General features: G+C 42.0%; 1 protein-coding gene and 1 non-coding gene across 3 annotated transcripts; one reads left to right on the forward strand and one right to left on the reverse strand.

Moving 5' to 3' along the window:
- Window positions 1-2,874: 2,874 nt before the first annotated feature.
- LOC120427256 (transcriptional adapter 2B) lies at window positions 2,875-8,345 on the reverse strand. Of its 2 annotated transcripts, none has more exons than XM_039592115.2 (4): window positions 8,190-8,345; window positions 7,071-7,931; window positions 3,813-3,892; window positions 2,875-3,749 (listed from the first exon to the last, which is right to left on the reverse strand). In XM_039592115.2, exons 2-4 carry the CDS (start codon window positions 7,872-7,874, stop codon window positions 3,344-3,346), a joined length of 1,290 nt encoding a protein of 429 aa, XP_039448049.1. In that variant the 5' UTR covers window positions 7,875-7,931; window positions 8,190-8,345; the 3' UTR covers window positions 2,875-3,343. The 2 variants fall into 2 exon arrangements, with proteins under 2 accessions (XP_039448049.1, XP_039448050.1); XM_039592116.2 differs by having other exon boundaries at window positions 3,403-3,749; window positions 3,813-3,956.
- Window positions 8,346-8,854: 509 nt separating this feature from the next.
- Trnaf-gaa (transfer RNA phenylalanine (anticodon GAA)) lies at window positions 8,855-8,927 on the forward strand. Its single transcript has one exon. It is a non-coding gene; the product is annotated as a tRNA-Phe (tRNA).
- Window positions 8,928-13,908: the final 4,981 nt, after the last annotated feature.

Consider the following 13,908-nt stretch of genomic DNA (forward strand, 5'->3'; position numbering starts at 1 on the left):
CCAGGTGGAATTCGGCATTTTGTCATGCTTGAGCAATTTATTGAGCTAAGATCAGGTATAACGGCGACAACTGAGCAACTCTCTACGAAATCGGCCGATTTCGACCATTTTTATTTTTTGTATTTTTTGATTTGACTCAAACTTTGTGGGGGCCTTCCCTTTCCCTATGACCAAATAAGCTATTTTGTGTCATTGGTTCACCCATACAAGTCTCCATACAATTTTGGCTGCTGTCCATACAAAAATGGTATGTAAATATTCAAACAGCTGTAACTTTTTAGTGAATTTTCTGATCAATTTGGTGTCTTCGGCAAAGTTGTAGGTATTGTTGAGGACAATTGAGAAAAAAATAGGTACACGGAAAAAAAAATTGCAGATTTTTTTATCAACTTTTTTTTCACTAAAACTCAATTTCCCAAAATACGTATTTTTTGATTTTCGCGATTTTTTGATATGTTTTAGGGGACTAAAATCCGCAACTTTTGAGCTATAGAGAAACATGGTCAAAAAAACTGCCGCCAAGTTATGAATTTTTGAAAAATAATGATTTTTGGAAAAAAAATCGAAATTTTATGCTAAAACAAATTTGACGTTATTTTTTAATGCAAAATTGAATTTGCAATCGAAAAGTTCTTTACAATTTTTTTGATAAAGGGCTTCGTTTTCAAGATATAGCCACCGAAAGTTTGATTTTAGCAAAATATTTGCAGTTTTTCGATTTTTAAAAATAGTGACCATGAGCGACCATTTCTAAAAATATTTTTTTTGAAAAGTTCAGAAAATTTGCTATAAAATTGTCTAAGAGACATTGAAGATTGGACCTCGGGTTGCTGAGATACAGCCGCTTTAAGAAAAAGAAACACGAAAATTGAAGTTTTCTAAGTCTCACCAAAACAACCCACCATTTTCTAATGTCGATATCTCAGCAACTAATGGTCCGATTTTCAATGTTAATACATGAAACATTCGTGAAATTTTCCGATCTTTTCGAAAAAAATATTTTGAAAAAAATTGAATCAAGACATACATTTTAAAAGGGCAAAACATTGAATATTACGCCCATTTAAAATGTTAAGCTTGATTTATTTTTTTTCAAAATATTTTTTTCGAAGAGATCGGAAAATTTCACGAATGTTTCATGTATTAACATTGAAAATCGGACCATTAGTTCCTGAGATATCGACATTAGAAAATGGTGGGTTGTTTTGGTGAGACTTAGAAAACTTCAATTTTCGTGTTTCTTTTTCTTAAAGCGGCTGTATCTCAGCAACCCGAGGTCCAATCTTCAATGTCTCTTAGACAATTTTATAGCAAATTTTCTGAACTTTTCAAAAAAAATATTTTTAGAAATGGTCGCTCATGGTCACTATTTTTAAAAATCGAAAAACTGCAAATATTTTGCTAAAATCAAACTTTCGGTGGCTATATCTTGAAAACGAAGCCCTTTATCAAAAAAATTGTAGAGTAGTTTTCGATTGCAAATTCAATTTTGCATTAAAAAATAACTTCAAATTTGTTTTTGCATGAAATTTTGATTTTTTTCCAAAAATCACTATTTTTCAAAAAATCATAACTTGGCGGCAGATTTTTTGACCATGTTTCTCTATAGCTCAAAAGTTGCGGATTTTAGTCCCCTGAAACATATCAAAAAATCTCGAAAATCAAAAAATACGTATTTTGGGAAATTGAGTTTTAGTGAAAAAAAAGTTGATAAAAAAATCTGCAAATTTTTTTTTCCGTGTACCTATTTTTTTCTCAGTTGTCCTCAACAATACCTACAACTTTGCCGAAGACACCAAATTGATCAGAAAATTCGCTAAAAAGTTACAGCTGTTTGAATATTTACATACCATTTTTGTATGGACAGCAGCCAAAATTGTATGGAGACTTGTATGGGTGAACCAATGACACAAAATAGCTTATTTGGTCACAGGGAAGGCCCCCACAAAGTTTGAGCCAAATCAAAAAATACAAATAAAATCCATTTCCGGTTTTGGTAGAGAATTGCTCAACTGCAAATCGTGAGCTGTTTACATCATCTGCTGCAGCTAAATTGAAACTATGCGAGGCAGTTTGGATCGCGATTGAGGAGTTGGTTAAAAAGCAAACTTAACAGTTACTACATCTATGGTACGGTCTGTCGTCTGGAATCTGATCAATCGCCAATCGAGAAACTTTAAAATAACCAGTCTCAGGATATTTCGAAGCGAATTAAAATGGAACAAAATCAGCCGGTACAGCAACATACGTGCTTCCTTGATCCCCGGCATAAGAGTCTACTGTTTGAACCCGATCGATCCAGAACGTGGTGAAAGTTCAAACGCAGCTGGAACCACATCCTAAACTCTTTGCTTGGTGATGAAGACCAACAACATTCAAACGAATTTGTCAAAAACCTTCAAGTTCCGGAATTAGATCGAAATCTTGACTGCTCCTATTCCCCTTTCCTGAGAAAGACGTCACGTTATTAATCCGATTTCTAGTGCGTCCGAAATTGAATTCCTGTTTTCATAAGGTAGGAACGACAAATGCTAACATATTATTGCTTGCCTGAAGGATGGGTGAAACGTGTGGATATACTGCCCTTCTGAACTAATTGTTGCACACCCTGGACTAACGAAGCAACCCATTCAAGCAATCGAAGCAACCATCAATCAATCAAGCGATCATTCTACTTCTGACACTCGAACAAGCAAGAATCAAATAAATCAATCTCTCACGAAATACAACACTAATCAAACTCATCGCAACGCAGGGGCTTGAATGTTACGTCGGTGTTTGGGAAGTGCATTTTATTTTGCTCGATTAGGAGAGAACGCGTTTTTTGCCGAACTTAAGCAAACTTTAACGGTGTGATATAAATCAATTTTACAATTTGTTTCGTTTTCCGACAATAATTTATTAAATTGACTATTTACACACTATTTTCCTCTAGTTTTAAACATCTAACGATGTTTGAGTAGCAGTAGTAACATCTACCTTTTTTAAATTTGATAGCTAATTCTTACATTTCTCCCCTTCAAAATTACCCAGTAAAGAGCATGGGAACGCTCCTTTCTAAAACTGTTGATACTATTGATTAAATTGTTACAACGATTATTCCTCGAGTAAGATTCATATTTTTATATCCAAATGGCTTGCTATTGAACGATTGGAAAGGTTGTCTGTGCGCACTTGCAGTGTGCTACACCGAGTGGCAGTTACTTAGTCTACCGCGACGACAATGATTACTGTTTGTTCTGTAATTCTAAAGCTAGTTTCGTAAAAAAATAATCAGAAAATCCGTGCACCTCTCACATCTACCAGAATTTGAGATCATTTACTTGCATCAGCACATCACCCCTTAATTTTGCGGACTCGTCTGCAGCCAGCCCGACCGGATCAGATACTTTTTGACCATCGTCTCAGCCACGGAACTGATGCCGTGGTCGAGCGACGGTCGCCCCAGCAGCACCGTCTTCAGGCTGAGATAGCGCGTCACGGGCAGATTAAGGGAGCTGCACAGCTGAAGCTCGTTTGACGTGAGCAGCTGTCCGCCGGGCTGCTGTTGTTGCTGCAGCTGATGATGATCCGGATGCGACTGGCTGTGCTGCTGATGGTTGTGGTTCGGTGGATGCCTCGCGGCATCCGTTCCCCGTGAGCTATCCGAGAAGTTTCTGCTGCTGAATGAGCCGTCGAAGGAGACCCGGTCGTCGGTGGGGTGCGTGTGCCTTTGGCCGGTGGAACTTGAGCTTCGGGCGTCGCTTTCGCTGAACAGAAAAAAAAACAGTCATTAGAATTAAGAATTTCGAATTCAAGAAGTCAAGTCTCACCTTCTTCTTGCTATCTGCGAGCTGGACAACGCCGAGGATCCCTTGCTTGTCTCGCATGAGCCGCCTTTGCTTCGGTTGTCCTGTTAAAATTTGTCTTATACAGCCCGGCATCGATTGACCGTTGGGACCAATTATACATGCAAGCTATTTTTTCGTTCGATTTAGTTTTGTTCAAAGTTTTAAATAAGAGGAGGATAATTTTTAATGTATTTTGATCGAAGATATTTCAACCGGTCGATTCGAGTCGGGTCGAAGAAGAACACAAAAAAGAGAATAATACAATTAATTGCTAGTGGGGGAGGAAAGAGATTCTGCCTCCAACGGCAGCTAAAATAGCTCTCATGTATAATTGAGAATATTTGGCGGTAATCTCGAAGAACTTAATTTACTTATATTTTTAAATGTTGATTACCCTAACTAAAGTAGTGATGTTTGATGACAGTGTTCTCTGATTTGACTCTGACACCTTCAATATTAGTTTAAATTTATTTTTTGCAAAAATTACTTTGTGTCGCAGAATAAAAAAAAAGTAACATCTAAATCGATCGGGCTATTGCTGAGGAATCCAAGAAATTCATTTTTTTTATTAATATGGAAATAGCATGTAACTCCAGCGTGCCTCTAATGTAGCCATATCAGCACTTTGACGTTCAATTAAAGCTCAAATTTTCAACTTAAATCGAGTGATAAATAACTCAAAAGGAAGTGCGCAAGCAAGTTTCTATCTAAAATCAGCAAATTGGATGGAGTTTGGAGCGAGTGCTTAACTTGCCCACGGGGATGCTACGGCTGTCATCTGCATACAATGTCACTGAAGCCCAAAAAGTACCAAAGTTTTGGTGACTAGTGTCAAAATTATGGGGAGTAACATGACGAAAAGGGCGCAAAATCGAAAGGACGAAAATATGTTGTTTCTTTATTTTTGTTTCGTTAGTTAAAATGAAATTAAATGTGTACCATTATCCGGGGCAAATCGGGACACATGGGGTGAATTGGGAAGTGATTTTAGCAATGTTTTTGCACACTATTTGAATATTTTTTATTGGTTTCAGTTAGAATAGACACAAAACAACAATATTAGTTTCGTTGGATTTGAACAATTGGAATGCTTCACCCTTCATTTTGTAGCATTTTTAAGTCTTGTTTAAGAATTTTGAGACTCAATTGAAATTTGCCTCAGCTGAAAATATTAATATTTTTTTAGGTATTTAAAAGTTCAAAAGTTGTGTCCAGATTTGTTCCACTTTCCATTGAGCTAGAGTGCTCATATTTAGCCCAGATGTTAGTTGTATAAGTTCAAACAACCCCTGAATCAGGCAGATTGGGGAGCTCCACAACGTTCCTAACAATGGGCTATGCCCTGTTCGTGGACTCGCTCTTAAGGTTTCCCAACAACATGGTTGAGCTCACATATTGATTTAACCGCCTCAAATTGTAGATTTAAATTAATATTATGATGATCTGTAAGTTCATTGGCCAAATAAGAATTTGCGGAAGACATTTCAGAGGATTTGAAAAATACACCTGCTGGGAAGCTTTGCCTGAGACCTGATGCTAAACATATATTGTTGTTGGCGGCATTTTTGGTTTATTTTAATAAAAAGAATCATTATGAGCAGCTACAGGATTTTTTCCAAAAATAAATAAATAAGATTTATTATATTTTGATTTGTGACCCTCTGAAATGTTATTCCCGAAACAGCGCCACCAAACATTTGGTGGCGGCTTCAGCAAGCTACGTCAGTATCACGGGCCTGAACTTGCCTAACGTACGAGATTTTCCCCTATTAGAGAATAGATACAAATTCTTTTTTTTTTTTTAATTCTTTGATTCCTCAATTTTTAAAATTTTCGATTGGGTCCTAAAATCGAGTAAAGATTGCGGATTTCTAGCAAAACTATGTAATTAACCCAATGTTAATAAAATTTGTACCAGCCGAAACTTAGTCAAAATAAATAACTGAATCAAAAGATTCATAAAAAATTTTGTAAAAATTTGGGTCAAATGCATGCCACCATAATCATCCATTATTTATTACGATTTTTAATGTCATAAAAAGTCTACAAAAATAAATATTCGATAATCTCTATTTTGGTAACAGATTAGTTACACTCTTGCAAAAGGAACCCATTAGTGCTCATTTCTGAAAACTGAGAAAATGCCCTCGTTTTCAAATGCAATGATCTCTGAAGCTAAGGTTCGATTTTTTATGTTAAAAAAGATAATCGTTCATAAAATGTTCTGCTCTGTACGTCTTTTTTAATTTTAAAACCGAAGTAAAATTTTGTAAACTGTGAATACCTAACAGTTTTGTCGCAAAAAAAAAAACAAATCCTATGATTCAATTAACTAAACTCTTATCAGTTCTTTTTATACCAATACCTAGTGCTACATTTACAGAATTTTGCAAAGAATTTGATTCTCAGTCTGTATGCGTGAATGTAAATCTTAAAGGTCTGAATGAGAAGATCATTTTCATCGACCTAATTATTTTCAAAAAGAAAATAAAGATTCCCACTTAAGAAAGGTTTGCTCAAATATATTAAATTATTTTGTAGGAGCAACCTGCTTGAACAAAAATTACTTCTCTAACACGGACGTACGATTCAAATACCTCCGACCTCTTCAACCAAAATTTAAGAAACAAAATCCATGGCTTCAATTTCCTTAGTTGAGATGTTGTTTTTATTGACCAATAGACGCTCTCATGTACCGATTTGAGCAAGCAAAACCCAGTTATGTTGTTCGCCCCTTTCCCAGCGTTGTTTGTGCACTTGAGCTGAAACCGATAACTTGATAACATTAGCTATGACGTTGAGGGAATAAAACAACCCAAAATATAACATTTCTCAACGTTAAAAACAACTGCTGTCATTTTTCAAGCAAACGTTTGTTTAACTGGTCGATGAAGATCGAAACTTGTCGGGCGTCATCACCATTGTGGCAAATGAGTATTTCCATTTCAGGTCCAAGAATAGTGCGTCTGGCGTCTTTATCTATTATTTTACAAGTTTTTTCAGTAATTCACGCTATTTTGATTTTGTTGGCGATAAGGTTTTTTTTTCTTTTTGTTGAATTGTTTGTTTTGAAGATGGTTTATAATTACAAGCCTTAAAAGTTCTTCGAGATTGCCGTACTATGAACGGTAATTGTTTTGATTTTGTCCAGATTATACAATCCAATCTATCACCATGCAATGCTCAGAATAGAATCAAAACCATCACCGTTCTCTCATTTAAACCAAGTTTCCAACTCACCGTCCTGCCATGCCCGTACGGGCCCGTGTTCCTGTGCTGAGCGGCGGCCGCATGCTGCTCAAAGTGCACGCACTCGTCCATCCGCTGCAGTCCGTTCCAGCGGTACCGGTTCAGCTCGGAAAGGCGAATGCGCAGTCCACGCTCGCGCTCCAGCGAGTTGATCAGCCGCTCAAACTCCATCGACGTGTAAAACTGCGAGAACGTCCGCAACCGCTCGCGGAACTCGCGCTGATCGCGACTCATGCGAGCCCGTTTGGCGTTTCCGCGGAAAAAGTTGGCCACCAGCTGGTAGTCTCGGACGACGCGCTTCCGCCGGGCACGCTCGCGCAGCCGGCGCGTATAAATGTCTACTTGGGCGAGCTTTAGGAGCATGTCGACGTCCTCGTCGTCCGGAGAGAGCGACAGCGTGGACACCAGCTGTTCCGCCGTCGGGTCGTACTCGCGCTCAAAGTCGTCCCGATTGGGCATGTACCCGAGGGCGGTCGCTTCCTCGTTGGAGCAATCCATTGGCGGGAGCTTCTGGATCAACAGCTGACTGAGCGGTCCGGTGTCGTCCGAGGTGTGATCGGTCAGCTGGGGCCGCTGGTCGATGGCCGGGGCCCAGGTGTGCCGTCCGACCGTTCCCTGCAGGAACCGTGTGACGTACTCATCTTTCGCTTCCTCAGCGGTGCGCGTTTCGATGTGTTTGCTTATGTCCTCCCAGTTGCCGAAGCCGTACTGCTCGATGGCATCCAGCAGGTGCAGTTCCTCCCGCGCGGACCAGCCTCCCTTGCCGCGGTAAATGGACAGAATGCCCGAGTCCATAAACTGATAGGCGTGATCATTGCGATGCTGGCCGATTTCGGCGCCGGCCGAGAAGCACTGCAATCATAAAAACATTAAACTTTTAGTAATTTATCAAATCACTTTTCTCCGTGCATCAATCTCTCAGCTGATTATCCGCGGGCACTCACTCTCCCAAATCGATTCATTCCACTCTCAGTAAAAAGTTCATCTTGCACCACAAGCTGTGACGTCACCGCGCGGGTGCGCTTCTAGAAAACTCTCCCAACCCAAGCCCTTGTACTCTGGTCAGCGCCATTTTTTTTCTCAGCCCAACCCCGCCGCGAGGACACTTACCGCTAGGCAGAGTTCAAAGTCGGCGCAAACGACGCAGTGGACCCGGATTCCCGGGATGTCCTCCTGGCAGTTGGTGCAGGTGTACTTGGCGAACAGTTCTGCGGCGAGAAAGGAGAAATCGGACGAAATTAATGACCATTTTACGCGATTTTAGTCGCGAGCTCGATGCGAACGCTGTCGACCACTTACCCGCCATCTTGGATGTGCAGGAGAAGAAATTTTTCGCTTTTTTTGGGCGAGCTCTCACGGCTGGGTGAATTTTATGGGTAGATATAGGGGAGGCAGTGGAAACTGCCTGCAAGTAGGCAACAGTTTTTGCTTGACTTGCCATAAACCGTTGAAATTTTGTGAGATGGGGCACGGGTGGTCCCAAGAATTAATTAGAAATTCCCAAAAAAATGTTTGAGGAATGTTGGCATCAAGTCGAATCCCACTGTTTAAAAAAATGTTGAACGGATAATTATTTTCATCAGGTAGGATATAATTTAAGAGATCGTAGCAGGGGGGAAACCACTTGACTCATCTTGACGCTAAAAAAATAAGATTTTTGCTGGCGCGTTTACCTGATTGTTTGCTGCAAATCCAATTTTACGAAAATACGGTAAGTAGTGACAGCTTTTCGTTGTTTGTCTATCCATGCTTTGACTTGACCAACGAGTTCAACAGCCGAAATAGCTCAGTTGGGAGAGCGTTAGACTGAAGATCTAAATGTCCCCGGTTCAATCCCGGGTTTCGGCAAATGTGTCTATTTTTTTCTAAACACTTTTTCGCTTCACAATCTGTTCAAGTTCCGCTCGTGCCAGTCCCACCTTCGACTGGGAGCGTGGCGCCTCCTGTAACGTGAGCTACTCACGAGTCGGATCACTGGACTGGCTTGAGGTTGGGGTCCACTGTGTACCGGCCGGGTCCATGTTGACGGGACGTCCGCACTAAGCTGACCGTCAATATGGGTGCAATGGGGGAGCCCGATGCATTCAGGTTGGCTAAAGAGGGATGAACCGAGCGAGGGGTGAAAACCAGCAGCTAAAAGTCTCCGCGGTAAGCAGTAGTGGGATCGCGTCCCGGAGTGGACCTCCGGGGCCAGCCCGGCCGATATAGTCACACCGTGATCTTTTTGCCGTTCACAAAAAAATCTTGGCTATGTGTTTTTTTATGAAAATCATGTTTAAATTTGTTTTATTTGATTATTTTTTTCATTTCCCTAAGCCAGAAAAAAATTTGAGATTACGGCTTGTTATTTAAATTTTTATGTTATTTTTTTGTGTAAAATGCATTTTAGAACAATTTTTTTTTCATTCAAATTTCGAGATTATGGAGGGACAACAACTTTGAAAAATATTTGCATCGGCCAAAAGCACACTAAATTCGATTTCTGCGACCTCCTTCAAGTAATTTTTTAGTTGTTTATTGCAAGTTACACAGGGTGGTCACCTCGTGAAAAACCGGGGATTTGTATTCACCTGAAAAAATCCGGGATATTTGTACAGAACCTAGATTCTTTTTTTCTTCTAAAAAAAATGTGTTGCATTATTAATTTGCGTGCCTCGAATGAAGATACTTTTTTTCTTGCGCGTATCTCATTCAAGATGTGCGAACTAAAAATTGTAAAAATTCAAAGAATGAAAAAATCCTGGAGTTAATAAATTTTCAAATGAAAGAAAGCAGAAAGTTTAAAAATAAAAAAAATACTAAATTTGCATTTTTTAATTTCATAATTTCTGAAAAAATCTAAAATGTTGAAATTCAGAAATTTGTAAATTCTAGAATCTAAAAATGCAAATTATAAAAAATAAAAGTTTCACAAATTTTAAAAGCCGACAATTTACAAAATAAATAATTAAAAAACGTAGAATTTCAAAATTCTTGAGTTAAAAAATATAGTTTTTGTTTTAAAATACTATTTACACAGAGCGATAAGTGCAGTGCTTCTGGGGACACGCAGTCCTGTTTTTTTCGAGATAATTCGTCTCTTTTGTGTCGCTGTTTGTGTGCATGGGGTGATTGGTCATAATAATTAAATAATGCCTTCATAAGTGCAGTGCTTCTTGGGACGCACAGTCCGGTTTTTTTCGCGATAATTTTCGTCTCTTTTGTGTCGCTGTTTGTGTGCATGGGGTGATTGGTCATAATAATTAAATAATGCCTTCATAAGTGAAGTGCTTCTGGGGACGCGCAGTCCTGTTTTCTCGCGATAATTTTCGTCTCTTTTGTGTCGCTGTTTGTGTGCATGGGGTGATTGGTCATAATAATTAAATAATGCCTTCATAAGTGCAGTGCTTAAAAAAAAAAAAAAAAAAATAAGTGCAGTGCTTTTTGGGACGCACAGTCCGGTTTTTTTCGCGATAATTTTCGTCTCTTTTGTGTCGCTGTTTGTGTGCATGGGGTGATTGGTCATAATAATTAAATAATGCCTTCATAAGTGAAGTGCTTCTTGGGACGCACAGTCCGGTTTTTTCGCGATAATTTTCGTCTCTTTTGTGTCGCTGTTTGTGTGCATGGGGTGATTGGTCATAATAATTGAATAATGCCTTCATAAGTGAAGTGCTTCTGGGGACGCGCAGTCCTGTTTTTTCGAGATAATTCGTCTCTTTTGTGTCGCTGTTTGTGTGCATGGGGTGATTGGTCATAATAATTAAATAATGCCTTCATAAGTGAAGTGCTTCTGGGGACGCGCAGTCCTGTTTTTTCGAGATAATTCGTCTCTTTTGTGTCGCTGTTTGTGTGCATGGGGTGATTGGTCATAATAATTAAATAATGCCTTCATAAGTGAAGTGCTTCTGGGGACGCGCAGTCCTGTTTTCTCGCGATAATTTTCGTCTCTTTTGTGTCGCTGTTTGTGTGCATGGGGTGATTGGTCATAATAATTAAATAATGCCTTCATAAGTGCAGTGCTTCTTGGGACGCACAGTCCGGTTTTTTTCGCGATAATTTTCGTCTCTTTTGTGTCGCTGTTTGTGTGCATGGGGTGATTGGTCATAATAATTGAATAATGCCTTCATAAGTGAAGTGCTTCTGGGGACGCGCAGTCCTGTTTTTTCGAGATAATTCGTCTCTTTTGTGTCGCTGTTTGTGTGCATGGGGTGATTGGTCATAATAATTAAATAATGCCTTCATAAGTGCAGTGCTTCTTGGGACGCACAGTCCGGTTTTTTTCGCGATAATTTTCGTCTCTTTTGTGTTGCTGTTTGTGTGCATGGGGTGATTGGTCATAATAATTAAATAATGCCTTCATAAGTGAAGTGCTTCTTGGGACGCACAGTCCGGTTTTTTTCGCGATAATTTTCGTCTCTTTTGTGTTGCTGTTTGTGTGCATGGGGTGATTTGTCATAATAATTGAATAATTGAATAATGTCATAATAAATGAATAATTGGTTGGCGAAAGACTGGACATGGCGTACCATAGGTACTTCGAGTACCGCAGGAATAAAATAGACCCACCAAGCGGTCCATTAGCCTCTTGTCCAGTAACTCCGATACCCTGGCCTCCCCGCGGCGCTAGCCGGGATACTAGTAACCATTGGAGAGATCGGGTAACCAACCCCGGTGGGAACTATGGTAGTATGCTGACAGGGAAGGGGGGCTCCATCCTCTTCGGAGGGTGTAGCTATGCCGTTAGGCCTCGTGAGAAAGGCCCCCGTTACGGTGTCGAGAGAAAACCGGAGCTGGGTCTCGGTAGCTTCAAGGTGGCAGCCCCACCCCGAGACTAGGTATCGCAGCCCCAATCCGGCTGCATACCGAAAATTCAAGTATTACGAACAATCAAGAAGGAATAAGGATCCGGAACAAACGGCATAGACCTAGGCACGAAAAGGACACCGATTGGAAACTCGGAACATGGAACTGCAGATCGCTACGTTTCGATGGGTATGAGTACGCTCTGTTGAACGAGCTCAAACCCCGCAACTTCGATGTTGTAGCACTGCAGGAGATGTGCTGGAAGGGAGCGAAGATGTGGGAGGATGATGCTTTGGAGCTCACCATGTACCAGAGCGGCGGAGCCGAAAACAAGCTGGGAACCGGCTTCATAGTGTTGGGCAAGATGCGGAGTCGTGTGATAGATTGGGAGCCGATCGACGACCGGATGTGTAGATTGAGGATTAAAGGCCGTTTCTTCAACTATCACATCTTCAACGTACATTGCCCACACGAGGAATCATCCGATGCCGAGAAGGAAGCGTTCTACGCGAAGCTGGAGCAGAAGTTCGACAGCTGCCCGCAGAGGGACGTCAAGATCGTCATCGGAGATATGAACGCCCGCATAGGAAGGGAGGAGATGTACAAGCCGGTGATCGGGCCGAACAGCCTACACACCGTCACGAACGACAACGGCCAGCGGTGCATCAACTTCGCAGCCTCCCGCGGTATGGTGGTACGGAGCACATTCTTCCCCCGGAAAGACATCCACAAAGTCACCTGGACATCGCCTAATCAACGAACAAAAACACAAATCGACCACGTTCTCATCGACGGCCGATTCTTCTCGGACATACGGAACATCCGCACGTACCGCGGTGCGGACATCCACTCGGACCACTACCTGGTGGGTGCAAGCATGCACTCAAAACTGTCGACGACGTACCACCGACGACGGAGCCGGCTCCCACCGCCGTTCAACACCGAGCGGCTGCAGGACACGGCTGCGGCTCAGCACTACGTGCAGCAGCTGGAAGCGAGCCTGCCAACGGAGGAGGAACTCGGCGCTGCCTCGCTCAACGATGGATGGAGCAGAATATGCTCGGCCATCGGCAGTGCCGCTGAAGCCGCGCTAGGTAGTACGGTCCGAGTTGGAAAGCAGCGCTGGTTCGACGAGGAGTGCCAGCGGCTACTTGACGAGAAGAAAGCAGCTTATGCGGTGAAGCTGAGAGCTGCAACTGATGAGAACGTGGCCAGATACAAACAAGCGCTGAAACAGCAGAGAACGGTTTTCAAGCTCAAGAAGCGCCAGCTGGAAGATCGCGATCTCGCCGAAATGGAGCAGCTGTTCCGGCAGAACGAGACGCGAAAGTTCTACGAGAAGGTTAACCGGTCCCGCAAAGGCTATGCGCCGCAAGCCAACACTTGTCGGGACGCCGAGGGAAACCTTCTTATGGACAAAGGCGAGGTGTTGAACAGGTGGCAGCAGTTCTTCAACGAGCACCTCAACGGCGATGTAGCGCATGGAGACGGCTTTGAAGCCCAACTTGGACCGCCCGCTGCTGACGAACAGTTCCCGGCACCTGATCTGGAGACGGTGAAGAAGGAGATCAGGCAGCTGAAGAACAACAGGGCCGCCGGTAAAGATCGGTTACCCGGTGAACTCTTCAAATATGGAGGAGAGCAGTTGGCGAGGGCGATCCACTTGGTGATTTCTAAGATCTGGAGGGAGGAGAAACTACCAGAAGAATGGATGGATGGTGTCGTGTGTCCCATCTACAAAAAGGGCGATAAGCTGGACTGCGGCAACTACCGCGGCATCACGCTTATCAACGCGGCCTATAAAATCCTCTCCCAGATCCTCTGCCGTCTGCTGACACCGTACGCACGGAGGTTCGTGGGCCCCTATCAAGCTGGGTTTACTGGCGCTCGGGCCACCACGGACCAAATTTTCTCGCTCCGGCAGATCCTCGAGAAATGTCGTGAGTACAACGTGCCCACACATCACATCTTCATCGATTTCAAGGCAGCGTACGATACAGTCGACCGCGAACAGCTATGGCAGATCATGCACGAGAACGGATTT

This window comes from Culex pipiens, chromosome 1 (genome assembly GCF_016801865.2).
Source record: "Culex pipiens pallens isolate TS chromosome 1, TS_CPP_V2, whole genome shotgun sequence".
Lineage (NCBI taxonomy): Eukaryota > Metazoa > Arthropoda > Insecta > Diptera > Culicidae > Culex > Culex pipiens.

Excerpts from the sequence above, each read along its gene's own strand:
- LOC120427256 (XM_039592115.2), bottom strand. The coding sequence starts at position 7,874 with ATGGACTCGGGCATTCTGTCCATTTACCGCGGCAAGGGAGGCTGGTCC. Across the intron at positions 3,893-7,070 it reads CGTACGGGCATGGCAGGACG|GACAACCGAAGCAAAGGCGG; the intron begins GTGAGTTGGAAA and ends AAATTTTAACAG. Across the intron at positions 3,750-3,812 it reads TCGCAGATAGCAAGAAGAAG|CGAAAGCGACGCCCGAAGCT; the intron begins GTGAGACTTGAC and ends TTTTCTGTTCAG.